The sequence below is a fragment of the Lethenteron reissneri genome, chromosome 31, assembly GCF_015708825.2.
Source record: "Lethenteron reissneri isolate LAM-NWPU_2019-01 chromosome 31, ASM1570882v1, whole genome shotgun sequence".
In the NCBI taxonomy this organism is placed as follows: domain Eukaryota; kingdom Metazoa; phylum Chordata; class Hyperoartia; order Petromyzontiformes; family Petromyzontidae; genus Lethenteron; species Lethenteron reissneri.
The window spans coordinates 691,747-719,702 of record NC_083809.1 but is presented as its reverse complement, the minus strand read 5'-3'; the positions used below and the strand labels follow the sequence as shown (position 1 = coordinate 719,702).

Below are 27,956 nucleotides of genomic sequence, written 5' to 3'. Positions count from 1 at the left end.
TTAAGTAGTTAGATTTCCACTGTTCCAATCGTTGTGTTAAAACACTGTGGAAAGGGAACGTTGTTAATCCATCTCCCATGACCACTCATTACTCACGGCACACTGCGCCGTCACCCAGCCCAAAGTTTTCCCTTCCCAATGTACATTTCTAAACTCACTTAATGGTGTTGCGATCAATTGTATATTTCGTTGAAACCAACATTGTGGAGAGCAATATAGAGTCCAATGGAGAGTCCACGCCGATCTGGCACCCGGCGCGCTGTTCGTGGATGCCCAGCGAGTGCAACGATAAACTTCTTTGTGCCTCGTTATTTATGCGGTGCTCGTCTCGAGGGAGACATTAAAAGTTCAAGTCGAGGGCAGTCGGCGCATTTCAAATTAAACCCGGCTCTACTATCTCGTTATTTTCTATGCGTAATGAGGCGTGCGACGTTCAAAATATCCAGCGGCACCGGTCAGAGGGCAATGCGCTCCCGCCCCCACTCCCCCTACCGCACCCAAGGACGGACGCCTCGAGTGTGTGCCCACGTGCGGGTGGCACGGGAGACGCCCAGGTGCTCCCCCACCGTGTTGGCTGCTCGCCCTTGCGGGACGCATTGCAGCACTATTTTTGCCAATCCTAATTGGCAATTCATAACGGCCGAGAAAGCCTCGTATGGAGGACGATTGTTTTTGTCTGGATAAACCTCAAGCGCAGGGAAAGAATAGCAATCATTACTTATCTCCGGCTCGCACGCTCGCCGCAACGACGGCGAGCGGCCGGCTTAGAGTCGGCAGCGTGAAATGAGGGGTTAAGAGGCGATCGCCCCGGGCCCATTGCCGTGGCAGAGCGAGCGGAGAGCGCTCTGTATAATCACCGTTCCTCGTTGGTCGGTCCCCCGTATGGGGGGCGCCCTGTGTATCCCGTCGTTGCCCGCCCTCAGTGCCGCTTAATTCTCGCCCCCACGAAAGATCCAGACGCGGCCGTCGCTGCCGCCGCGGGCGAGCGCGTTCCGAGGCCGCTCGGTCGACGGCCCCCGCGTCGCGTTGAGCCACGAAACGAAATCGTTTCCGGATTGGCGTCGCGCAAAGCGACGCTTCCGCGAGAACGGATCGCATGCTCGCAACTCACCTCCCCATTGCAGAAGCAGTAGATGATGGCCACGAATAAGCCCTGCGGGGAGACAATGACGGCAGGAGGTTGAGCGACATGTCACGCAGTCCGGAAACGGGGGTGACATGGCCACGGACAGGGCAGTGAGCGAGCAGGCAATCGGGTAATTGAGTGAGCGAGCGAGGCAATGAGTGAACAGGTAAACGAGTGAGTGAGCAAGGGAACGAGCGATTGGGTAATTGAGTGAGCGAGCAAGGCAGTGAGTGACCATAGGAACGAAGGATCGGGTAATCGAGGGAGTGAGTGAGTGAACAAGCAATCAGGTAAGCGGGTAAGTTAGTGAGCAAGTGAACAAATTATTGAGTAATCGAGTGAGCGAGCGAATGAGCAAATGAGCTGGTATCACAGGGAACCTGGAGCGAGTTGAAGAACATATCGAAGTACATGCGCGCCTTCCAGAGCCACCCGTCCACGGATTCCGACATGCCGGCAAACACCATGTAGTGCGCTCCGAACAGCAGCGTCAGCACGAGCGACGACTTGGCCAGTTTCCTGCGAGTGCAGACGGCCGTCGGTCAGTGCCGCTCTGCGCTCCCGAGGCGGAGCTTCCGTTTAGCGCCGGCATCGTGAGCGTCGCGACTACTGCATCAGGGCGTTGGGTTGTTCCTTTTTCATCTGAGAAGCCGGTCAATTGAGTGTTTTGCGGTGAACAGAGGTGTCATGAAAACGACCGACGAGAGACAAATTTAACCACGCGGTGGAGGCGGAATAGAGAAGCAAAGAGAAGCAGAGGGAGACGGCGGAAGAGGCAACAGCAGCGAGATGACATCGCAGATTTCGGAGGTTACGAGTGGGCAGGAGCGACTCAGGAAAGTAAGGAATGAAATGGGGGGAGGCCTTTGTTACAGATGAAGAACAATGACAACCAGCAACGTAATTTGTAGCTCGTGTTTTTTGGCGTATGTTTTCCCCCTGATGAATATTTGCACGTTGATTGATCGACGCACAATTATTAATAAACATCACGCATTTATATGCATAAGTCCGACTCTCTTTCCACTGCACGGAGTTCATTATTCAGACAGCCTGTGAGTAATAGGGCCGAGTCACGTAGACGCTGCCGTTGCGACTGGGCACCCCGGAGCGTGCGGGGTGTTTCTTATTCTCACGCCCCACGAAGGTGCTCCGTGTCGTGAACGATCGTAATTAGGAATGAACCAATCACTTTCTCCGTCATCTTCGGTTCCACCCTACCCACCCTGCAGCTCTGACTGTGCCAACTCACGTGTACTGCCGACGAGCATCGTAGCGGCCGGCGTTCGTCTCCCGTAGTTTCGTCGCCAGGACACGAACGATGTTGACAAAGAAAGCGAAATTCACCTGCGGGCGACAGCGGCGCCGATCGCGCCTCTTAGGCGGGAACTCCCAGCGAGGTCTGGATGGTGATGGTGGAAGGGGAGGAGGTGCAAGGGGGGGCGGTGGAGGGGAGATGACCCAACAACATCCCACGGTGCGATGATGCCCGACTCGTGCTGACGAGGGGTTCATTGGTCCGAGGGCAGTGGCGACGCCGGTTATCAGTGGAAGCTAAATGCACAATTTCCAACCTGACCGATTTAAATTGTATGCTGCCGAAATTTAAACAATTTTAGCACGTACTGATGTCATTACAAAGCTATTCATATCGCGTTATATTTACATTTAAAACATTCCTTCATGCAATAAAAAAAATTCGGCATGTGGTCAAAGGATTTAAATATTGACAGCCTCCCGCTTAAATCGGTGGTGGGTTTGGAACGTATGCTGCCATAGCAGTGTCGAATTTATACCACAGCCCGATGGCTGTGATTGGACACAGGAACCGCGAACCTCTCCTTGTCTGAGCACAGAGATGCCGGCCTTGGCACTGTGGCGTTGTCTGTGACTGCCGTTTGTTCTGGAGCGCCACTTACTGTGTTTGCAATGATCATGGGTGCCTGGTAGATCCACTTAATGTTGCCGGCGTTGATGTTCCAGCATCTGGGAATGAATTCACATCACGCACAATAATATCACAATTTCAGACCCACCAATGCTGGATAAACGCCTCCCCATGTCGTGTGAGGAAATGAGTTTTTTTTTTACCCTACTTTACCAGACTGGGCAGTGCAAGTTGGTAATGGTTCAGAAAATCACTCGCAACTGAGGTTAGCCATGTCCAAGAATCAAACTCAAGTCGCAGGGTCCATAGCGCAAGGCATGGCAAAACTCTACCCGAGCACACAATAAAGTCAAAGTCTTCAGACTCCTTTTAACGAGGGTCCTGCATTGGGATGTTTGGCCAATATGACAAATGTTTTGCATGTCAGAGGAAACTGGAGAAGCCGGAGAAAATCAGCACATGTGTGACTCTATCCAGTGAGTGGACCAAACTCTGTGGACCAAACCCATTGCTGCACTGCCATTCCCTGGCACTTGCCAGCCCCACGACTTCATCGACTGGCATTTACTGCCGGAGACCGAGAGGCCGGACAGCAGAAGCAGACGAAGACTGTGGTATGGATACCGTGCAGGAGAAATGGTGAATGTGCGTAGGAATCGGCATCGTCACGTGAAGCGAACGCCTTGCTAAAGGCGCGTTGACTAGGGGCGTGGACACATTCTCTGTGTATCCTGGCGTGAGTAGCCTGGGGGGTGGGGTGAGGGGGCACTGCACCGAAAAGTTTGAGAACCACCGAGTGAAACCCAAGGGGTACACGACCCTCGGCCGGTTGCTCGTTGCTCGTACACAAACATATTTGGCTTTGTTGTTGGAATTAATGGCGACGACCTTCCAGACACACGGCTGTGATAACAACCTGGGCAATCAGGAGTCGCTGGTCCCGTGGGAAATTGGGGCTTGTTTGGTTTGCGTTCTTCCTATTTTTGGGTTTTCATTCAAACGTCAATTAGCAGGCGATTGTGCAAGCTCGGTGCAGAGTATTTTCAGATGACATTGTATTTTACATTATTTGTGGATGTGCTTTTTATTTTATATATAAAAATTACTTTCTGTAAATTTTGTGGAGTTAGTGACTCAGAATCGCCATCGTTGTCATCATTCAACATTCACTTCATCATTATTATCGTTATCGTCATCATCATCATCATGATTGTCATCAATCGTTATCCTTTTAGGGTAATGAAGTGAGTACTGCTCCAAATGAGCATTGGCTGTTCTCACGACAGGCCCAGCCACAGTAATGTGGAATATCCATCACTGGCTAGTCGCACTGTGTGTGGTGCTGGCGTGAGCACGACGGAGATGGGTGAGCGAGGGGGAGCCGAGGGACGACCGCTCCTCACCTGGTGTCGGCGAGCACGGCACGCACGACGGCCCAGGCGCCGACGAACAGCGTCGGGAACCCTGGGCGCCAAACGCCACCATTGCGCAACAAACCAGCAACGACATCGAGCGGCCGAAATAAACAAAATCAACAACACAGTCAGGCACAGATACATGGATTGGGGCGGACAATTGCAGGGGCCGTATCTCGTCGCGTGCCACGTATGTACGAGGTTCTCTCTGGGGGAACGCGGTGCCTCCCAGATAACCTCCCCCGCCCCCCTCTCTTTGTGGCCGGGCCCCGGCTGGCTCGCTCTGCGAGAAGAAGCCACGACGCTGTCTTTGTGCATGCGGCGGAGGCGGTGGCGGCGGCGGTGGTGGTGGCAGCATCAGCAGCAGTAGCAGCTACTGCTGCAGCCACCGCCGGCTGTGTCCCTGCCTGCTCTGCAGTGCCTGCACCGTGGAGTGCGCGCAGTGGAATTCTGGGTTACCGTAGGGACTCGGGTTGCGAGTTTACATTTAGCAAATGACCTCCGATTAAATTGAAGAGCAACTGGAAGATTACGCTCGCCAAATTCAAGTTTCTCCACGGCCTCTCCTCCCTCTTCTACTCTCAATATACTCTCCTCCACGCACTCTCTGCTACCCAGGTAAGGCCAGACTGAACTATGTCGCTCTTTTTCAGAAACGACCTGGCCACAACTGATAGCCTAATGAAATGGCTTATCACGTGGAAATTTACAGCTTCAACCAAAGACTCTAAGACCTCCAGTCCAACCTCTGTCGGAGGTCACTCCACTCTTTTGCCCACTCGGTCTGCAGCTTCCCAACCCTCCACCCCCGCCCGTTTGAATTGGGCCCTTTTCACTTTTCGAAAGTGTTCATCGCAGTATCCCCTGGCCTCTCACCCCAGCCGATGAAGATGTAGGTCCACAGGTGTTTGGTGCGGTTGGAGAAGAAGCTCATGAAGACCAGGCTGTGCAGGTAGAGGCCCTCGGCGAACACCCAGTAGTAGTTGGTGGCCAGGAAGTAGAGGAAGAAGATGACGGACAACTTACAGCCCAGCTGCGGAGAGAGCACGCAGTCAGTCCAGACGTCGCCCTCGGGAGATTCGCTGCGGGCAATGTCCTTTGTGCAGAGCTCTGACGGGACGAGTGTCATCATCGGCGGCGGTCAATCCACTGCTGGATGAAGGCCTTCCCTGAAGCCACTGCCCACCTCTCGCGACCGTAATCATCCACGCGGTCAACGCCGATTACGTCGTACGCACACACGCACGCACGACGATCTACGCGGCCTTCGTTTTCAGGGTCAAACGATGCAGCGAGCAGAGGGGCAGGCGCCTCCGAGACGCGAGAAGCATCTCGGAGGAGGCCGGCCGGCCGTCAGCGAGATGACAAATGCACGCGGAGCACCGCATCATTGGGGCTCGTCGTGTCGAGGAACGTGTGAAGCGGTCCCTCGGCTGCGGTGCGCGAGCGATAAGCGAGGACAACGCGGAGGGCGTCGCTCCGAGCGGCGGAGCCGGGCCGCCGGAGGAGCTCCAGCCGGCCCGCGCCTGCTGGTCTGGGTGCCGTCACTTGCGAGTTCGCCCGCCTCGTTAGAACCTCCAATTAAAGCCCGGGCTCGTTTCAAACAATACATCTTGGGCTTTTAATAGCGCACCTACAGTCAGGCAATTAGCGATGAACTTACCCGAGAATTACGACTGCCGTGCAGAGGCGTGGCCGTGTGTGTGTATGTAGTGGGTGGTGTGTGTGTGTAGTGGGTGTAGATGTGTGTGTAGTGGTGTGTGTGTAGTGATGTGTGTAGTGAGTGGTGTGTGTAGTGGGTGGTGTGTGTGTGTAGGTATGTGTAGTGGTGTGTGTGTAGTGGTGTGTGTGTAGTGGGTGGTGTGTGTGTGTAGGTATGTGTAGTGGTGTGTGTGTAGTGGTGTGTGTGTATAGTGGGTGGTGTGTGTCGTGAGTGGTATGTGTGTGTAGTGGTGTGTGTGTATAGTGGGTGGTGTGTGTCGTGAGTGGTATGTGTGTGTAGTGGTGTGTGTGTGTAGTGGTGTGTGTGTGTAGTGGGTGGTGTGTGTCGTGAGTGGTATGTGTGTGTAGCGGGGTGTCGTGTGCGTAGTGATGTGTGTAGTGAGTGGTGTGTGTAGTGGGTGGTGTGTGTCGTGAGTGGTATGTGTGTGTAGCGGGGTGTCGTGTGCGTAGTGATGTGTGTAGTGAGTGGTGTGTATAGTGGGTGGTGTGTGTCGTGAGTGGTATGTGTGTGTAGCGGGGTGTCGTATGCGTAGTGATGTGTGTAGTGAGTGGTGTGTATAGTGGGTGGTGTGTGTCGTGAGTGGTATGTGTGTGTGTAGCGGTGTGTGTGTATAGTGGGTGGTGTGTGTCGTGAGTGGTGTGTGTGTGTAGCGGGGTGTTTGTAGTGGTGTGTGTGTAGTGAGTGGTGTGTGTAGTGGGTGGTGTGTGTCGTGAGTGGTATGTGTGTGTAGCGGGGTGTTTGTAGTGGTGTGTGTGTAGTGAGTGGTGTGTGTAGTGAGTGGTGTGTGTAGTGGGTGGTGTGTGTGTGTAGTGGTGTGTGTGTAGTGGTGTGTGTGTATAGTGGGTGGTGTGTGTCGTGAGTGGTATGTGTGTGTAGCGGGTGGTGTCTGTGTGTAGTGGGTGTAGATGTGTGTGTAGTGGTGTGTGTGTAGTGGTGTGTGTGTAGTGGTGTGTGTGTAGTGGTGTGTGTGTAGTGGTGTGTGTCGTGAGTGGTATGTGTGTGTAGCGGGGTGTGTGTAGTGGTGTGTGTGTAGTGGTGTGTGTAGTGGTGTGTGTGTAGTGGTGTGTGTGTATAGTGGGTGGTGTGTGTAGTGGTATGTGTGTGTAGTGGGTGGTGTGTATAGTGGGTGGTGTGTGTCGTGAGTGGTGTGTGTGTGTAGCGGGTGTCGTGTGCGTAGTGATGTGTGTAGTGGTGTGTGTGTGTGTAGTGGGGTGTGTGTAGTGGTGTGTGTGTAGTGGTGTGTGTGTGTAGTGGGTGGTATGTGTGTGTAGGTATGTGTAGTGGTGTGTATAGTGAGTGGTATGTGTGTGTAGCGGGGTGTGTGTATAGTGGGTGGTGTGTGTGTAGTGGTGTGTGTGTAGTGGTGTGTGTGTGTGTCGTGAGTGGTATGTGTGTGTAGTGGTGTGTGTGTAGTGGTGTGTATAGTGGGTGGTGTGTGTCGTGAGTGGTGTGTGTGTGTAGTGGTGTGTGTGTAGCGGTGTGTGTAGTGGTGTGTGTAGTGGTGTGTGTGTGTGTAGTGGTGTGTGTAGTGAGTGGTATGTGTGTGTAGCGGGGTGTGTGTGTAGTGGTGTGTGTGTGTGTAGTGGTGTGTGTAGGTATGTGTAGTGGTGTGTGTGTAGTGGTGTGTGTGTAGTGGTGTGTGTGTATGTGTAGTGGTGTGTGTAGTGGCGTGTGTGTGTAGTGGTGTGTGTGTAGTGGTGTGTGTAGTGGTGTGTGTGTGTAGTGGTGTGTGTAGTGGTGTGTGTAGTGGTGTGTGTGTAGTGGTGTGTGTGTGTAGTGGGTGGTGTGTGTAGGTATGTGTAGTGGTGTGTGTGTGTGTAGTGGTGTGTGTGTAGTGGTGTGTGTAGTGGTGTGTGTGTAGCGGGGTGTCGTGTGCGTAGTGAAGGCTCCAGCCCCCTTCTAAATTCTTGTAGTCTAAATGTGTCTGTGTTCTACATCAACTACCATGCCCACGTGAGTTTTTGTACGATCCCCCGCCCCCCCCCCCACTTTGAATAAGCTTCACACTGCAGGGATGGCGCGCGGTGGTGAGGTGTGTGAGGTGGTGAGGTGTGTGAGGTGGTGAGGTGTGTGAGGTGTGTGAGGTGCGTGGTGGTGAGGTGTGTGAAGTGTGTGAAGTGTGAGGTGTGTGAGGTGGTGAGAAGTGTGAGGTGTATGAGGTGGTGAGGTGGTGAGGTGGTGAGGTGTGTGAGGTGTATGAAGTGTGAGGTGGTGAGGTGTGTGAGGTGTGTGAGGTGTATGAAGTGTGAGGTGGTGAGGTGGTGAGGTGTGTGAGGTGTGTGAAGTGTGAGGTGTGTGAAGTGTGAGGTGTGTGAAGTGTGAGGTGGTGAGGTGGTGAGGTGGTGAGGTGTGTGAGGTGTGTGAAGTGTGAGGTGTGTGAAGTGTGAGGTGTGTGAAGTGTGAGGTGGTGAGGTGGTGAGGTGGTGAGGTGTGTGAGGTGTGTGAGGTGTATGAAGTGTGAGGTGGTGAGGTGGTGAGGTGTGTGATGTGTGTGAAGTGTGAGGTGTGTGAGGTGTGTGAAGTGTGAGGTGTGTGAGGTGGTGAAGTGGTGAGGTGTGTGAGGTGTGTGAGGTGTGTGAGGTGTGTGAGGTGTATGAAGTGTGAGGTGGTGAGGTGTGTGAGGTGTGTGAGGTGTATGAAGTGTGAGGTGGTGAGGTGGTGAGGTGTGTGAGGTGTGTGAAGTGTGAGGTGTGTGAGGTGTGTGAAGTGTGAGGTGTGTGAGGTGGTGAGGTGGTGAGGTGTGTGAGGTGTGTGAAGTGTGAGGTGTGTGAAGTGTGAGGTGTGTGAAGGGTGAGGTGGTGAGGTGGTGAGGTGGTGAGGTGTGTGAGGTGTGTGAGGTGTATGAAGTGTGAGGTGGTGAGGTGGTGAGGTGTGTGAGGTGTGTGAAGTGTGAGGTGGTGAGGTGGTGAGGTGGTGAGGTGTGTGAGGTGTATGAAGTGTGAGGTGGTGAGGTGTGTGAGGTGTGTGAGGTGTATGAAGTGTGAGGTGGTGAGGTGGTGAGGTGTGTGAGGTGTGTGAAGTGTGAGGTGTGTGAAGTGTGAGGTGTGTGAAGTGTGAGGTGGTGAGGTGGTGAGGTGGTGAGGTGTGTGAGGTGTGTGAAGTGTGAGGTGTGTGAAGTGTGAGGTGTGTGAAGTGTGAGGTGGTGAGGTGGTGAGGTGTGTGAGGTGTGTGAGGTGTATGAAGTGTGAGGTGGTGAGGTGGTGAGGTGTGTGATGTGTGTGAAGTGTGAGGTGTGTGAGGTGTGTGAAGTGTGAGGTGTGTGAGGTGGTGAAGTGGTGAGGTGTGTGAGGTGTGTGAGGTGTGTGAGGTGTGTGAGGTGTATGAAGTGTGAGGTGGTGAGGTGTGTGAGGTGTGTGAGGTGTATGAAGTGTGAGGTGGTGAGGTGGTGAGGTGTGTGAGGTGTGTGAAGTGTGAGGTGTGTGAGGTGTGTGAAGTGTGAGGTGTGTGAGGTGGTGAGGTGGTGAGGTGTGTGAGGTGTGTGAAGTGTGAGGTGTGTGAAGTGTGAGGTGTGTGAAGTGTGAGGTGGTGAGGTGGTGAGGTGGTGAGGTGTGTGAGGTGTGTGAGGTGTATGAAGTGTGAGGTGGTGAGGTGGTGAGGTGTGTGAGGTGTGTGAAGTGTGAGGTGTGTGAGGTGTGTGAAGTGTGAGGTGTGTGAGGTGGTGAGGTGGTGAGGTGTGTGAGGTGTGTGAGGTGTATGAAGTGTGAGGTGGTGAGGTGTGTGAGGTGTGTGAGGTGTATGAAGTGTGAGGTGGTGAGGTGTGTGAGGTGTGTGAGGTGTATGAAGTGTGAGGTGGTGAGGTGGTGAGGTGTGTGAGGTGTGTGAAGTGTGAGGTGTGTGAGGTGTGTGAAGTGTGAGGTGTGTGAGGTGGTGAGGTGGTGAGGTGTGTGAGGTGTGTGAAGTGTGAGGTGTGTGAAGTGTGAGGTGTGTGAAGTGTGAGGTGGTTAGGTGGTGAGGTGGTGAGGTGGTGAGGTGTGTGAGGTGTGTGAGGTGTATGAAGTGTGAGGTGGTGAGGTGTGTGAGGTGTGTGAAGTGTGAGGTGTGTGAGGTGTGTGAAGTGTGAGGTGTGTGAGGTGGTGAGGTGGTGAGGTGTGTGAGGTGTGTGAGGTGTATGAAGTGTGAGGTGGTGAGGTGTGTGAGGTGTGTGAGGTGTATGAAGTGTGAGGTGGTGAGGTGGTGAGGTGTGTGAGGTGTGTGAAGTGTGAGGTGTGTGAAGTGTGAGGTGGTGAGGTGGTGAGGTGTGTGAGGTGTGTGAAGTGTGAGGTGTGTGAAGTGTGAGGTGTGTGAAGTGTGAGGTGGTGAGGTGGTGAGGTGGTGAGGTGTGTGAGGTGTGTGAGGTGTATAAAGTGTGAGGTGGTGAGGTGTGTGATGTGTGTGAAGTGTGAGGTGTGTGAGGTGTGTGAAGTGTGAGGTGTGTGAGGTGTGTGAGGTGTGTGAGGTGTGTGAGGTGTATGAAGTGTGAGGTGGTGAGGTGTGTGAGGTGTGTGAGGTGTATGAAGTGTGAGGTGGTGAGGTGGTAAGGTGTGTGAGGTGTGTGAAGTGTGAGGTGTGTGAGGTGTGTGAAGTGTGAGGTGTGTGAGGTGGTGAGGTGTGTGAGGTGTGTGAGGTGTGTGAGGTGTGTGAGGTGTGTGAAGTGTGAGGTGGTGAGGTGTGTGAGGTGTGTGAGGTGTATGAAGTGTGAGGTGTGTGAAGTGTGAGGTGTGTGAAGTGTGAGGTGGTGAGGTGGTGAGGTGTGTGAAGTGTGAGGTGTGTGAGGTGTGTGAAGTGTGAGGTGTGTGAGGTGGTGAGGTGGTGAGGTGTGTGAGGTGTGTGAAGTGTGAGGTGTGTGAGGTGTGTGAAGTGTGAGGTGTGTGAGGTGGTGAGGTGGTGAGGTGTGTGAGGTGTGTGAGGTGTGTGAGGTGTGTGAGGTGGTGAGGTGGTGAGGTGTGTGAGGTGTGTGAGGTGGTGAGGTGTGTGAAGTGTGAGGTGTGTGAGGTGTGTGAGGTGGTGAGGAGTGTGAGGTGTGTGAAGTGTGAGGTGTGTGAGGTGTGTGAAGTGTGAGGTGTGTGAGGTGGTGAGGTGGTGAGGTGGTGAGGTAGTGAGGTGTGTGAGGTGTGTGAGGTGGTGAGGAGTGTGAGGTGTGTGAAGTGTGAGGTGTGTGAGGTGTGTGAAGTGTGAGGTGTGTGAGGTGGTGAGGTGGTGAGGTGGTGAGGTGTGTGAGGTGTGTGAGGTGTGTGAGGTGGTGAGGAGTGTGAGGTGTGTGAAGTGTGAGGTGTGTGAGGTGTGTGAAGTGTGAGTTGTGTGAGGTGGTGAGGTGGTGAGGTGGTGAGGTGGTGAGGTGTGTGAGGTGTGTGAAGTGTGAGGTGTGTGAGGTGTGTGAAGTGTGTGCAGTGTGAGGTGGTGAGGTGTGTGAGGTGGTGAGGAGTGTGTAGTGTGTGCAGTGTGAGGTGGTGAGGAGTGTGAGGTTCGTGGTGAGTGCGAATTGGCGGCCACCCGTGACCCCGACCCACTGGCTCGGGTCGCGGTGATCGCGGGGTGAGAGGGGGGAGGGGCTGTGCCGGGTGGGAGCGACCGGCCGAGTGATGCGACACCGCCTCCACCCTGGGCCCCCTCGCCTCCACCTGGACCCCCTCGCCTCCACCTGGACCCCCTCGCCTCCACCTGGACCCCCTCGCCTCCATCCTGGACCCCACCGCTCTCACAGCGCGCCGCGGGCGAGCGCAGACGACGACCCCCGCGGCGCGGACCACGGCAGCAGCAGCAGCAGCAGCTGTGCGCGCAGCAGCGACTGCAGCAGCGACTGCTGCAGCAACTGCTGCAGCGACTGCTGCCGCCGCCGCTGCGACTACAGCAGCGACTGCTGCCGCCGCTGCTGCTGCTGTTGCGACTACCGCTGCTGTTGCTGCTGACGGCACCACGCCGTGTCCATGGGACGGGACGTGGCGGGCGGTGGGAGGGGTGGGCAGTGTGGGGGTGGAGGACTTGGGGCAGCAGCAGCAATAGAAGAAGCATCATACACAGCAGCAGAAGCAGCAGCAGCAGCCCCAGCCGCAGCAGCAAGACGAGTACCGGTAGCGGCGTGGGGGTCAGGACCCCTGCGGGGGACGGGGGGGTGCAGGGACGCTCCAGGTTGATGAGGCGCGCCAAGATAAATGACCTCGCGCTCGGCGCTGCGCGCGCTGCAGCGCAGTGGAATATGAAGCAGAGAGTGGAAGCCCTCGGCACGGAGTGACAGCCCAACGAGACAACGCATTACATGCAACGTAGCGGTGTGCTCACGGTTATAAATAGCGAGCAAGTAACTCTCGGGATACTGCCTCGTCACACTTCGTGGCTACGCCACGTCAGCCTGGAGGAGGGTTGTTTGACCATACTTCACCACGCTAGTTAGTGTGTGTAGGTCCACATGACTGGTGTAGTAAGTACCCCATACATATATAACAATTTTAATAATTTAAACATGGAATCTATTGATATCAATCATATAATTTATTAATGAGCTTTCACCTGATTCAATTATTTGCTTAACTGTCATATCAAGCAAAATGTTCAAGTGCCTAAGGGTAGAAATTCCACGTGCCCATGGCAGACGCCAGTTCCTCCGCAGGACAAGTGCTGTTGACAACCCACAAAGCGGTACTCATTGTATCGGCCCCAAGGGCGTTGCTGTGGCAAGGTAGAGGTGCAGTGCTGGCTAAAGGACCTCCACTCGGGGTAGCGCTCTTCATCCCCCTACCGTGGGTATTTGAGCTCAACTCCTCCACCCTGGCCACACCTGCCTTCTCTAAGTTTTTAAGTTTTTATTGCAACAAAGCGGGAGCCCCGCTAGAATTCCAGCTGGGCGCGACGGGACCGTCCGTAGTGGGAGGGGGGATCGCAGCCCCAGCCAAGTGGGGACCCCGCGCATGGGGGTTGAAGATTTAAATAGGGGGGGCGGCGGGGGGCCTGGCTAGATATCTTTAACACGATGTATGAGTACCCTCACCTTACCACCACCACGTGAGACCTGGAGATTGACTGATCCTGGTGAACGCATTCACACGCACCGCCGACGAGCACGGCTTGCTACATACGGCGCGAAAGAAGTTCAACACGCGTACACACACATTCATAGTGCGGGGCGCACTGGGGCAGCGGTCAGACGGAGAGGGAACTCACGTAGGGGGACTTGTCGAGCGTCGGCACGGCCGTGAAGGTCCGTAGCTCCTCCAGCAGGATCGCGTCGGCGTCGCCGCCCTCGGCCCAGGAGCCCACGACAGCCCCCGCCCTGGGCATCGCCGCCTCGATCATGATGTTGCACACGAAGAAGCTTGCCCCTCGCAGGATGAAGGACACGAACAGGTGCATGTGGATGTAGTTGCGTGTGCAGTGCAGCTTCCTGAGGCACAGCGGGGAGAGGATGGGAGAGGAGGGCTTTACTTCCAGCCGCTGGGCTGGCGACCCAGAATATTTCGACGCGCCCGGCGCCACCGCACCCGGTGGACCTCGCGCGCAAGTACAACTCACGCGCCACGTTCCGCAATCCGCCAGCGATCCAGAAAACATTCCGTGAGCAATTACCAGGTGACAGACGGTACAACTGCACCAGGGCCCAAGGGCCACAGGGGCCTAGGTGGTGAGAGTTAGGGGTAGGGCTAGCTTGCGACTTGTGTGCTTCTCACACAGATTGGGTCCCCTTCCCTGTCGCAAATGAGAGCCCTCTCCTTTACCATCTCCGCCGCTCAATTCCGGTGTTCGCGGCACCTTCACGGGGATATCGGTGGGATCAGCGGCTCCTGCGTCGCTCCCCCCCCTCCCCCCCCAGGGGTTCGTGCTGCGCGAGCGTGCGGGGAAGGGGCCTCGGTTCCAAATCAAATAAAATCCTCCCCCCCCCACCCCCCCCGTTCGCTTCCGTCACTGGCTCGGCTCGGGCAGCAGCCGTCGCCCCGAGCGCACCGCTCCGCTTGCCCACGAGCCCCAGAATCCTCAGCTTCAGCTTCTATCCAATTTACCAAATGCCCTTTAATTAGTGTCTATTAAACCGGCCCCATTTAGCATTCTAACTCGGTTACTCGCAGGGCTACAAAAGGCCACAAATAAATAATCAATTGCCAAACTGCTTGGGAAGGGAGGCGGCCGAACCCCCTTAGAGCTCAAATCCTCGGGGTCTTTACGGTTCGATCGACACAATAAGTGTGATTGTTTGGCGCGCGATCACAGCCCGCGGCAAACCGCGCCGCTTCCAACAAACGGCGCTGGTAGCCAGCGCCAAAGTGACTGAGACCCCAAGCCGCTATCATCGATAGCGGGAGAATGAGGACGCAGACTGCGTGTGTGTGTGCGCGTGTGTGTGCGCGCGTGTGTGTGCGCGCGTGTGTGTGTCTGTGTGTGCCTGTGTGTGCGCGTGTGTGCCTGTGTGTGTGTGTGCCTGTGTGTGTGCCTGTGTGTGCGCGTGTGTGTGCGCGTGTGCGCCTGTGTGTGTGCGCGCGTGTGTGTGTGTGCCTGTGTGTGCCTGTGTGCGCGTGTGTGCGCGTGTGTGTGTGCGCGCGTGTGTGTGCGCGCGTGTGTGTGTGTGCGCGTTTCACGCAAGTCGCACAGTCAGGGCGGCATGGCGAGATTGCTCGGAGTTTCGGGCGTCTTGTTGAAATGGAATTAGAATGCTTTAACTTACAGCTAAAAGTGCCTTTACTGGAAAGACTCGCTGAGCTGCGCTCGTCTCAGTTACAGCGAAGAGAAAACAATCATTGATTGTTGATGATTATCGGGGTCAGGGTAATTAGGCCTGGCCACAGACGCTATTGAGCTGTGGTGACATTTCACCAGACACGAGAGTTGGCACCTTTGCTCTTCGTCAACAACGAATGCCACGAGAGCATTAATGTCCAATTTGGATGAGACTATCATCTGTGCTTCTGAAAAGTGACTTTGGGCACATTCCCAACTGCTTGAGCTCCTGTAAATCGCACCCCTCTGTTTGGCCTAATCAGGATCGAGTGCTGCTTGCGAGCGCCTTTCACATCCTGCGCGTCACAGGAAGGCGTTGCGGTCGTGTGGCTGGCACCACACACATCTTGTCACCATTATCTTATGATAAAGGTGACAACTCGTAACAGTGCGCCGCCACACAGCATCCGCTCGCTCTCAAACAGAGAAAGAGGACAACCCAGAGGCGCGAGGAGGAACCACAGACACGCGGGAAGGCAACAACCATGCGATGAACTGGTCTTCTGCATATGAAGGTGTTACTAGCCAATGAGTCAGCGTTGACATGCGGAAGTAAACCGGAGCACTCTGAGATGCCATTCAAGGGGGGCAATGCTCTGCCCCGTACAGATGGAATAGAGTCCACATGTTTGCTGTACTGCTCTCTCCTGAGGGGCCAGGTTATGGCACGCCCATGGGAAGGGAGTTTCACAACATCTGGGCAATCCACGAACCCTCGCTTCCACAATGCTGGATGACAAGCCATCACTGCCCAGTATTGGTGTTTTAAACATAGCACTGGGGATGCGTTGAGGCCGAGTAAACCTACAGCAGGCCCAAGTCAATGTGGGTGCCACGGTGGCGAGATGTTAACTACCTCATATGGGTTGGATCCCGACCATGACGCCTGTATATTCAGACTTCTCCCCGTGGTCACGTGGTTTTTTTCTCCGAGTCCTCGGGGTTTTTCCTTCCATATTTAGAATCAACAACACGCGTTGAGAGTATTTGTCTGTAATAAAGTCACTTCGTTGGGCTGTCATTTGTGGCCAGGTCACTTCTGAAACAGAGCTACATAGCTCAGTGGGCCTTACCTGGTAAAATAAAAGATAGTTAATGAACAGTAGAATGTCGTGTGTGGCCACGCAGACCTACTTGAGGTAGGCGAGGATGGAGAGTGCGACGAAGAGCGAGGCCATGGACACGGAGTAGCCGATGGTGGAGAGCGTGTACAGGCGGTGGATCTCCTATGCTCGCACACACACAAAGGTCCTCGAGAGCCTGCACAGGTTGTTGGGACAAAGTGCTGCTGGCGAGCACTCACACAGGCCCACTCGGCATGTGAGGGGGTGGCGTGGTCAGCAACACGCCCCGGCAGTCTTCGTCTCCCCAGTGCTGATGTCTACACACCGCATCAGGTACTCGTTTTGGCTGAGTTCACCTAGGGGAGGCCCGTGAATGGTTCATATATTCATCACTAAAGTGGCTGCACACACACATGCAGAGCCATACAAATGCACATGCAAGCACACATGCGCAGACATGTGCACACAAGTCATACACAATTGCACAAACACATGAATGCAAATACACACACATCTTCACAGCCATAAACATAGGGAAACATAAAGACACAAAGACACACACACAAGCACACATGCATGCATGCATATAAATGCACACACATAGAATACGCAGTCATTTCTTAGCATTCATAATTTTTATAATGTCAATAAAACAAAAATGTTCTGATGATCAAAGTCAAATTCAGTTATCATCAAAGTGTAAGAATATTCAACAAAATATCTGCGTTGGCAGTGGTACACAAGCACGAGTAAAAACTGTACCTCTGTGGCCTCAAAAGGAACAAAAATATACAACAGGTGACGTTTCAGGCAATAGCTCTTCTTCATAGCACACAAATAATTTAAATAATGAATGTACAACGAAGAAGGGCCATTGCCTGAAACGTCACCTAGTATAATATGCTCTTCCTTTTAAGGCCATACGGTGTTAACTTTGTGGTAACAAGAGTGTGTTTGTGTGTGTGTGCAAATATTGGTTTGCAATCTGAGGCTATCAGAATCAGTCTTTATTTAGACTGGAGGAATCCGATGAGCTATGATAAGCCATCACCTTTCGCTCTACATGGAATCCCAGCTTTAACCACGGGCGGCTGAACACCTTAACACCCTGAACGAACGTATGTTTGTATGTATGTATGTATAATGTCTTTCGCACCGTACGTATCCAACCGTGCTAATCGGAGGTGAGGGGTAAGGACAACAAACGAAACACAAAAAGCAGTTCTAAAGAAATGTGTTTTCAATTTAGATGGTTTAAAAGTGCGCAGCTCCAATGGCTTCCTCGTATCGGAAGCAAGAGCGTTCCAGACGGCTGCAGAAACACGCATCTGAAAGCACCGCGCGATGATGATGTTTCGGCGACCGTCAAACGTGGCACCTCAGCCCCCAAACCCGCGTTGTGCCTCGTGACGGCCACCTGCTGCCCGAGTGGCACCCCACCGGGCCCCGAGTGGCACCCCAACGGGCCCCGAGGGCTCGCTCCTCATCGTCCTCATCGTTCACTTAGCACTACGATTCGCCGCCTGCTCAGCACAGTTCCGAACCGGCCGAGGCCTCCCTGCTGGGTTGAGCAGGGAGGCCTGCACAGGCAGCTGGAGGCGTGGTGCAAGGCAGATTGGCGACAGACCATTATGGAAGGCGCACTGTCCGCTAAGCCCAGCGGTGGTCTGAGACATTCTGCTGCTGCCTGGCTAACAAAAACAATAAAACACTTCACGTGTAGGTTTTTGCAGCCAATTATGATATACTAGTTCATAAAGCCTGTCTTCCCCAGGCAAAAGATTTCAATAAATATAATCATTAACATGATATGACTTTTCATAATTTTTTATCCACGATCAGACACTTACAATTACTTCAAAAATGTGTATTTTCCACAAAACAAAAATTGACGACTTGATTAAACTTCGTATATTTTAAGACGTACCCAACGGAAACCACTCAAAAAAAAACTCCGTTCTTTTTTTATTAGAAAAAGCAAACATTTATGAACTTAATACTCTATGAGGGGAAGCTCCTATCTTTTACCGTTTTCGAATGATTCCGATTTGAACAAATAAAAATGCGCATTTTTTATTTCAAAACTGTTTGAATCAGAAATCTCAAAACTAATAAAAGATAGAATGGTTCTCACTTAAATTGTATTTGCTATTTAACGCTCTATCAAACGACAAAAAAGGCAATCTTATATTTTGAACGATTTCTGAATGACACGCACAGACATGTCTATGCGGGACTTAAAATCGAGATTTGGGGGCCTTCAACTGAAAAATCTCGGATTTTTTCTCCTATTTTTGTGTCCTAAAAGCTACTTATGTACCAAATTTCAGCTTCCAACCTCGTCGGGAAGTACCCTAGAGGTTTTTGAGAAATACAGATTAAGGTCTTTATTTATCAAGATGCGTGAAATTTTGATCGTGTGGTGGAGGTTTCATCATGGCACAGATTTGGTCAGATCATTACGTGGCCTGATCTAAAACTCGATTACTGTTTAAATCCACGTCCACCGTACCGTCAACGCGCCTTGGCAACACTTCTCAAAGCGTCGGCCGTTCTCGCGGCGAGCCTGCGATGTGGCCTTGACGGCATCTCCCTGCCCACCCGTCACCTGAGGTCCATTTTTGTCTGATCGTGTTTGTTAACAGACACACACACGTGTTCGTGCATCTGTGTATGTGTCAACACACACACACGTGTTAGCGTATCTGTGTAAGTGGTGGCGCAGTGGTTAGCGCTGAGCAAAGAACCCGACGAACCAAGTTCGATTTCCGCTCACGACCAATAACAGTGGTGCATATCTTTAACCCGGTCCTGTGCCTCCCCTAGGTCTACTCAGCCCTAAATGAGGATCTGGTGCGGTGTGTAAAACATCACCATAGGGAGACAAAGGCGTCCGGGCGTGGTGCTGGCCACCCACCCCCTCGTATGCCGTGCCAACCTTCATAGCTGCTCGCTAACAGCACTTGCCCCAACAGTCTGTTAAGGCTACACGGGGGATTTTTGTCTCACACAGGAAGGTTCCCCAGTGGCGAATCAAACCCTGGCATCGCCCTGCTGCGAGTGTGACCACTGCGCTGCCACCCTGGATGTGCGCGCGTCCTCTCACCTCCAAGTTGTCATCGTGGCTGCCCATCTGCATGCACTCATTGTAGTTGGTCCACGTTTTGTTTTGGTTGGGCGCCACCAACCATTGTCCACCATCGTCGCACCGTCTGTACGCCTGCCCTGCAACCCCCACAGGCATCAACAAATCAGTGTCCTCCTCTGCAGTGCTGCAGCGAGGGTGGAGCGGGCACCGCCCGAATGGGTGGCCAAACTCAAATTATGGTGGGATAGTGCCGGAGACGGCGCCGGTGCCGCAGGAAGGCGGGGAGGGATCGGCACGAGGATGACACCTCTCGCCCGTACGACAAAGTGTCAAGTTCCGGCTCTGGTTTTTTATTTAACCAGGCTAGAGCAAGATTAAATTAATTCCATTCTCCAGGAAACTTGGCAAAACGGTAGTCATGTACCGTTTTGAACAAATCGTCAATGTACAAATCTGAATAAATTTCGATTTAAAGCTTTCGTGACTGCAGGGATTCATCTTCTTGGTTCTTTCGGTAAAGTCACGTAGAAGGGAAGTAATAAAATAATAAAAATAAAACATAATAAAACAATTCTCACGACGTTTCGGCCACAACGCAAGCAGCCGTCCTCAGGTGAAAACCAGGTCCGTCGAGGCGACAGAGTCTGAATGAAACAGCACACGAGCTTGGAGCATATATATAAGCTGGGCGCATTGACAAAGGAATTTGCATATCAAAAGGAATTTAGCATATTTATGGGAAATGCAGGAATGTGATTAGTCCTGCATATGCATGTGCATTATGCAGGATTAACAGCATCAAAGGGAGCTGCAGTTACTGCTGCTGCTGAAATTACTGCTGCTGCTGCAGTTTCTGCTGCTGCAGTTGCTGCTGCTGCAGTTGCTGCTGCTGCTGCACTTGCTGCTGCTGCTGCACTTGCTGCTGCTGCTGCACTTGCTGCTGCTGCTGCTGCACTTGCTGCTGCTGCAGTTGCTGCCTTATCCATTTTAATATAACACTATGTATTATTCTACCCACCCTAATGTGTATCACACTGCTATATGTTTACTATACAATTACGACACCATACATTACTCTGCACACTGCACCATGCCAGTGAGTGGAACGCGGTCTGAAAGTCACCGTAAACGTGAACACAATCAGTTAAGATCCGAAATGGTTTATTACGTCCTTCCAATGATTGCTAAGCCAGAATCCATCTTCTCGGTTGAAATTGTCTCTGCGTTTGTATATGTGGATCGCCTCATGAACGAATCTCTCATGATAGCCAGATGGCTTGCAGAGAACCTCTGTCTTGGAGAAGTCAATGTCATGTGAGCCCACTGAATTGTAACAGTGATCTGCCACGGCTGAGGTGTTTGTCCTACCGTGTTTCAGGTCTGCCTTATGTTCACGGATGCGGTCCGAGACATGTCGTTTGGTTTCTCCAATGTAACTGCTACCACAGAGGCAACTTAGTTTGTAGACGCCAGGGTACTGTATGTCTGGAACCACATCTTTTACAGACGGGACCAGATCACGGATTTTATGTACTGTGTTGAATCGGACCTGGATCTTGTGTTTAATCAGGATTTTGGAGATCTTTTTTTGTGACCCCAGCAATGTAGAGTAAGGTGATGGTCTTGAAAGGCTCCTGAACAGGATCCTTCTTGATGGTTGGAGTGATGGCTTTGCGGATTGTGTAGTCGGAGTAACCATTAGCCTTAAGAGCTTGGCGTACGTGTTTGAGTTCACTGGACATGTGTTCATGGTCGGAGATGCATTGGGCTCTATGATATAGAGTCTTGATGAGGGAATTCTTCTGGGATGGATGGTGGTGGGAATCCGGTTTTAGATAAGCATCCGTGTGGGTGGCTTTCCTGTAGACAGAGTGGCTCATTGAACCATCAGGTCTCCTTTTGATTAGGACATCCAAAAAGGGTAGCTTGCCATCATTTTCGACTTCCATGGTGAATCTGATGGCTGGGTGTATGGAATTGATGTGGTCGAGAAATTGGTCTAGAGCAGGCCGGCCATGTGGCCAGATGACAAAAGTGTCGTCTACGTACCTCTTCCATAAGGTCGGGCGTAGAGTGGCAGTCTGGATGGCGTCCGTCTCAAATTTCTCCATGAAGATGTTGGCTACAACCGGAGATAGGGGGGAGCCCATTGGGGTGCCCTCAATTTGCTTGTAGAAGGTTCCATTCCAGGTGAAGTATGTATTGGTTAAGCAGTGTCTCACCAGGGGGGGTACCCCAGCATTCAGTCCTTGATGAACCAAGTCTTCAATGATTGCGATGGTGTCAGGCACAGGCACCTTGGTGAACAAGGAAACCACATCAAAACTGACAAGCAGGTCGTCTGGGGACAGGGCAATCCCCTTGATTGTCGATACCAGGTCAGTAGAATTTAGTACTGCAGAGGTGGTTTTTCCAGTGAAAGGCCGTAGGATTTCGGACAAAAAACGAGCCAGTTTGTAAGTGGGGGAGTTGATAGTAGAGACAATGGGACGAAGAGGTGTATCTTCTTTATGTATCTTTGGCAAGCCGTACAATCTTGGTGGCCTGGCTGCAGAAGGTTTCAACGAGAACTGTTTGGTCTGATCAATTAATGCGGTTGAAGCAGAAATGATGTTGTTGGTTTTGGAGACGAGGCTGTTGGTGGGGTCTCTTTTTATTTTTGTATAGCTGCCATCGTTGAGTAGTTCTTGAATTTTGTTGTTGTATTCTATTTTGTCCATGATGACAGTGGCATTGCCTTTGTCGGCTGAGAGGATGACAATGTCATCCCTCTTTTTTAATTGAGCTAATTCAAAACGCTCATCTTTGCTGATGTTGCTAGCTGGCATCTTAGCGTTTTTTAGGGTTACAGAGATTTCAGATCTTGCTACGTCTGCAGCGATGTGACTCAAGCCCTTGAGAGCTACATCTACTCGAGCAATTATATCATTAACATACCAGTTAATGATATAATTGCTCGAGTAGATGTAGCTCTCAAGGGCTTGAGTCACATCGCTGCAGACGTAGCAAGATCTGAAATCTCTGTAACCCTAAAAAACGCTAAGATGCCAGCTAGCAACATCAGCAAAGATGAGCGTTTTGAATTAGCTCAATTAAAAAAGAGGGATGACATTGTCATCCTCTCAGCCGACAAAGGCAATGCCACTGTCATCATGGACAAAATAGAATACAACAACAAAATTCAAGAACTACTCAACGATGGCAGCTATACAAAAATAAAAAGAGACCCCACCAACAGCCTCGTCTCCAAAACCAACAACATCATTTCTGCTTCAACCGCATTAATTGATCAGACCAAACAGTTCTCGTTGAAACCTTCTGCAGCCAGGCCACCAAGATTGTACGGCTTGCCAAAGATACATAAAGAAGATACACCTCTTCGTCCCATTGTCTCTACTATCAACTCCCCCACTTACAAACTGGCTCGTTTTTTGTCCGAAATCCTACGGCCTTTCACTGGAAAAACCACCTCTGCAGTACTAAATTCTACTGACCTGGTATCGACAATCAAGGGGATTGCCCTGTCCCCAGACGACCTGCTTGTCAGTTTTGATGTGGTTTCCTTGTTCACCAAGGTGCCTGTGCCTGACACCATCGCAATCATTGAAGACTTGGTTCATCAAGGACTGAATGCTGGGGTACCCCCCCTGGTGAGACACTGCTTAACCAATACATACTTCACCTGGAATGGAACCTTCTACAAGCAAATTGAGGGCACCCCAATGGGCTCCCCCCTATCTCCGGTTGTAGCCAACATCTTCATGGAGAAATTTGAGACGGACGCCATCCAGACTGCCACTCTACGCCCGACCTTATGGAAGAGGTACGTAGACGACACTTTTGTCATCTGGCCACATGGCCGGCCTGCTCTAGACCAATTTCTCGACCACATCAATTCCATACACCCAGCCATCAGATTCACCATGGAAGTCGAAAATGATGGCAAGCTACCCTTTTTGGATGTCCTAATCAAAAGGAGACCTGATGGTTCAATGAGCCACTGTCTACAGGAAAGCCACCCACACGGATGCTTATCTAAAACCGGATTCCCACCACCATCCATCCCAGAAGAATTCCCTCATCAAGACTCTATATCATAGAGCCCAATGCATCTCCGACCATGAACACATGTCCAGTGAACTCAAACACGTACGCCAAGCTCTTAAGGCTAATGGTTACTCCGACTACACAATTCGCAAAGCCATCACTCCAACCATCAAGAAGGATCCTGTTCAGGAGCCTTTCAAGACCATCACCTTACCCTACATTGCTGGGGTCACAAAAAAAGATCTCCAAAATCCTGATTAAACACAAGATCCAGGTCCGATTCAACACAGTACATACAATCCGTGATCTGGTCCCGTCTGTAAAAGATGTGGTTCCAGACATACAGTACCCTGGCGTCTACAAACTAAGTTGCCTCTGTGGTAGCAGTTACATTGGAGAAACCAAACGACATGTCTCGGACCGCATCCGTGAACATAAGGCAGACCTGAAACACGGTAGGACAAACACCTCAGCCGTGGCAGATCACTGTTACAATTCAGTGGGCTCACATGACATTGACTTCTCCAAGACAGAGGTTCTCTGCAAGCCATCTGGCTATCATGAGAGATTCGTTCATGAGGCGATCCACATATACAAACACAGAGACAATTTCAACCGAGAAGATGGATTCTGGCTTAGCAATCATTGGAAGGACGTAATAAACCATTTCGGATCTTAACTGATTGTGTTCACGTTTACGGTGACTTTCAGACCGCGTTCCACTCACTGGCATGGTGCAGTGTGCAGAGTAATGTATGGTGTCGTAATTGTATAGTAAACATATAGCAGTGTGATACACATTAGGGTGGGTAGAATAATACATAGTGTTATATTAAAATGGATAAGGCAGCAACTGCAGCAGCAGCAAGTGCAGCAGCAGCAGCAGCAGCAAGTGCAGCAGCAGCAAGTGCAGCAGCAGCAGCAGCAAGTGCAGCAGCAGCAGCAAGTGCAGCAGCAGCAGCAACTGCAGCAGCAGAAACTGCAGCAGCAGCAGTAATTTCAGCAGCAGTAACTGCAGCTCCCTTTGATGCTGTTAATCCTGCATAATGCACATGCATATGCAGGACTAATCACATTCCTGCATTTCCCATAAATATGCTAAATTACTTTTGATATGCAAATTCCTTTGTCAATGCGCCCAGCTTATATATATGCTCCAAGCTCGTGTGCTGTTTCATTCAGACTCTGTCGCCTCGACGGACCTGGTTTTCACCTGAGGACGGCTGCTTGCGTTGTGGCCGAAACGTCGTGAGAATTGTTTTAGTATGTTTTATTTTTATTATTTTATTACTTCCCTTCTACGTGACTTTACCGAAAGAACCAAGAAAATCTGAATAAATATTTAAATGTGGGATTTGAGCTCGGGTATGGGCTGACAATGGCACGCTCTTGCGAGTGATGTCACAGCATCGCTCTTGTCCACTTTACCAGAGATGGCACGTTGAGTCAATTTCCACGTGGAAGTCACAGGACAGGAGAAAAACGTCGGCTCTGCCAAACGATTGATCCATCAGCGTGTGGTTCACCAACCGCCAGGGCACCTTCCCACCCAGGCATTCATTTGATGAACATGCTTTATCATATTTGTACCCCCAGCGGAACTAAGATCGGTTCCCTCTAGCAAATATTTGTTCCGGTTCTAGTTAAGGTTCCTTTATTACAATAAAAGGGTATAGATATTCAGTAGAAAACACATTGTCGAATATTGTCTCATAGGGGGAAATGAATATTATTCCAGGAGGAACATGTTTGGTGGGAATGCAACATCCTATGACATCACAGGACCACGAGAGATGGTGGCGGCTTGAAGAGGACTTCATCCAGCAGTAGATTGACCATGGCCGATGAAGATACTGTACATTTCCTGTCACCGGAACCAAACCGGTGCTCTCCCAGTGTAGGGCTCAGCACCGCGGCCAGGGTACACGGCGTACCCAGCCAACGCTTCCACTGAACACGATTTATCACGACGGGAAAGCCTCGCTCTCGACGGGCGCCAGCCACTTCCGAGAGGAGGGCTTCGTGTTTGCCTCATGAATTTACATCGCAAGCCCTGGGCCAATATCTCCGTTTGTCCTTTCTCAAGGAGAGCCACGTCGCCTTGACCTTGTGCTGATGATGCGTGTGAGCTGCGAGTTTGGGTAATTCCAGAATCTTCCAGACAGAATTGGATCTGTCAAAAGTACACCAGCTTTAGGTTGCCAGACGACTTCTTTTGCTCGGGGAAAAAAAACCCCGAAATGGTTTTTGAAAATAAAATCCCTTTAAAGCCCCCAAAATCCCCAGGTGTTGATCACTACGGGGCTCGGTTGTTTGCTGTCGAGATCCGAGTGAGCAGCGGGGCTGGGAGCTTTTGAGCGTCACCTGAGAAGCATAAATATACGAGGTCGAATGTTTGCCTGTGTGTGTGTGGGTGTTTTTATGTACGCATACGTGAGTGTGGGGAGCGGTAGTGTAGTGGTTAGTACACTGTGCCACGAACCAGGCAACCCGAGTTCAATTGCTGCTTACAGACAATATGAGGAGCGAATATCAGTTCTGGGCCTCCCCTAAAACTATTTTATTTTTATTTTACAAGATAGGGCCCACTGAGCTATATTTCAGAAGTGACATGGCCACAAAGTATAGCCCAATGAAATGGCTTATCATTTGGAAATTTATAGCAGCCAAATATTCTAAACGCAAGTTGATTTTAAATGTGGTGGGAAAAACCGGAGAACCCGGGGAAAAATCCACATGACCACGGGAAAAACAAACTCGAAATATCCAGCAGGTGTCTGGGTCAGGATCGAATCCATGACCTCCTGTATACCTGGCAAGGTAGTTAACATCTAGCCACCGTGGTGTCCTCGGGCTATTCAGCCTTAAATTAGTAGCTGGAGGTCTGTAAGCATCAGCACTGGGAATACGAAGGCAGCCAGGCGTGGTTCTGGCAACCCACCCACCCGCCCGTGCGCCGTGCCTGCCTTCATGGATGCTCGCTCACAGCACTTGTCCAAACAGTGTGTTTAGGCCACATGGAGGATATTTCTCTTTCTTATTGTGTTTGTGTCCATTTGTGAATGACTGTCAGTGTGCGTATTTGTAAGCATGCAATCATTTTGTTTCCAAATATTTGGGCAGTGACGCGGCCCAGCGGTAGGGCGTTCGCCGCTTGTTGCAAGGGTTCACGGTTCGAATCGGCTCGCCCACCCTGGCTACTACTGCCGTGGCTGTATTAACCGTGAAGCACTACACGCCGTTTGTTTCACAGCGGACGTTAAAGATCACCTGGTGACGTGCAAAGAGAGTCAGCCACTGTGTGCCGGAGTTATGGTGCAAATTTGTCAAAGTCCAAGATATTACAGTTCAAGAAATTACCTGTAAAACTATATATATTTTAATATTCTTGGTTCTTTCGGTAAAGTCACGTAGATAGAAAACAAAAAATAAAAATAAATTGAAAATAATAAAAGCAAAAAACCCACAATAAAAAAAATTAGAAAATAAATGTTTGTACCAGGTAAGGCCCACTGAGCTATTTAAGAAGCGACCTGGACACAAATGATAGCTCAACGAAGTGGCTTATCATGTGGACATTTATAGCAGCCAAATACTCGAAACACATGTTCAATTTAAGTGTGGAGGGAAAACCGGAGGACCAGGAGAAAATTCCACGTCACCATGGGGAGAACACGCAAACTCAAAATACACAGGCGTCAGGGTTGGGATGGAACTCCCAACCTGCAAACCGGGCGAGGAAGAGAACATCACGCAATCGTGGCGCCCCCCTAAAGTGAATAATAAATTAAGTATCGAGCTTATCATCACCAGCAGTGGAGGAGAGACGCAAACTACGGGAAGAGAGATGCAAACTTCAAAGATACAGGCATCAGGGTCGGGGTCGAATCCACGACCTCCTGTAAACCAGGCGAGGTAGTTAACATCTCCTAGCCACCACGGCGCCCACCTGTGAATAATGGATCGGGATTGCACCTCGCAACATCGCCCGCCACTCTAACACTGCAGACCGTGTCCGTGACATTGCACCTTCGTGATAATCACCTTGCGCTGTAACAACGGCACTACCACCAAAGCTACTCAATAATTGTTCTCATTCATGTTTACGGGTGCGTTATGTTTAAATATGTAAAATTGTAACGACGTACCAGACGGTCCCGGCAGAGTTCAACAAAGGGACAGCACGCGACCGCAGTGCATTGCATGTTAGAACAAGCTATAGACACACACACACGTACAATAGGCAGACGATATACGGCAAATTGGAAACATCCTTCATTGCGCTTCTTCCCGCCAGCAGCTTGTCGTTTAATTTCGATATGCGGCTCCCTGCCACTTGATTGCCAAACGCGCAGCGCCGCTGCTGAGGATGTCGTCACGGTTCCCCGTCAGCCGCCCGTCGCCCGCGGCCCCCGGCCCAGCGGGGCCAGCGCTGCGACTCGCGACTCGCGAGCGTTCCTCAGTTCCCATTTCCCTCGAAGTTGTCGCCGCTCAGGCCCCGTCGGGGCCCCGCACGTGGTGGCCACGTCCTCGGGGCCTCTCCCGGCGGTGAAGACGACGAGGGGACTCGTTTGACGGGTTGCGACACGGGCGTCAGCGCCTCGTTTCCTACCTCGCTGCTGCTGCTCGCCCGGCTTGGGGGCAGGGATTTTGGCACAAGGCACTACCACTAGAGCACAAGGTACGCCTATCCATACCGATCCTTTGTTATTTTATGTCCCCTGTATTCCCTGTAGTTCTATGAACACGTTTAGGTGCAGACAAGGCGCGGTGGATGTGGCAGGGTCTCAAGACGATTATCTGGACGGCGTTCCGCACTGATCCGGCTGAAACGAAGCGCCGAGTGGAGGGGTGTCCCGCAGGAAACCTCTCCCGTGGTCATTGGTGAGATCACAAATGCACAGTGGCCAATCACTGTGCGTCTGT

General features: G+C 51.6%; 1 protein-coding gene across 1 annotated transcript in view; it reads right to left on the bottom strand.

The window, feature by feature from the left end:
• Positions 1–27,956, bottom strand: part of LOC133349624 (parathyroid hormone/parathyroid hormone-related peptide receptor-like) — a 49,778-nt gene that overhangs the window by 5,967 nt on the left and 15,855 nt on the right. Inside the window, exons 5-13 of the mRNA XM_061563206.1 lie at positions 19,002–19,120; positions 15,966–16,057; positions 13,287–13,506; positions 5,306–5,462; positions 4,418–4,478; positions 3,046–3,112; positions 2,379–2,473; positions 1,507–1,645; positions 1,112–1,153 (exon numbers count right to left, since the gene is read on the bottom strand). Coding sequence (XP_061419190.1) covers positions 1,112–1,153; positions 1,507–1,645; positions 2,379–2,473; positions 3,046–3,112; positions 4,418–4,478; positions 5,306–5,462; positions 13,287–13,506; positions 15,966–16,057; positions 19,002–19,120 — 992 coding nt within the window. The remainder of the gene's footprint in view (positions 1–1,111; positions 1,154–1,506; positions 1,646–2,378; positions 2,474–3,045; positions 3,113–4,417; positions 4,479–5,305; positions 5,463–13,286; positions 13,507–15,965; positions 16,058–19,001; positions 19,121–27,956) is intronic.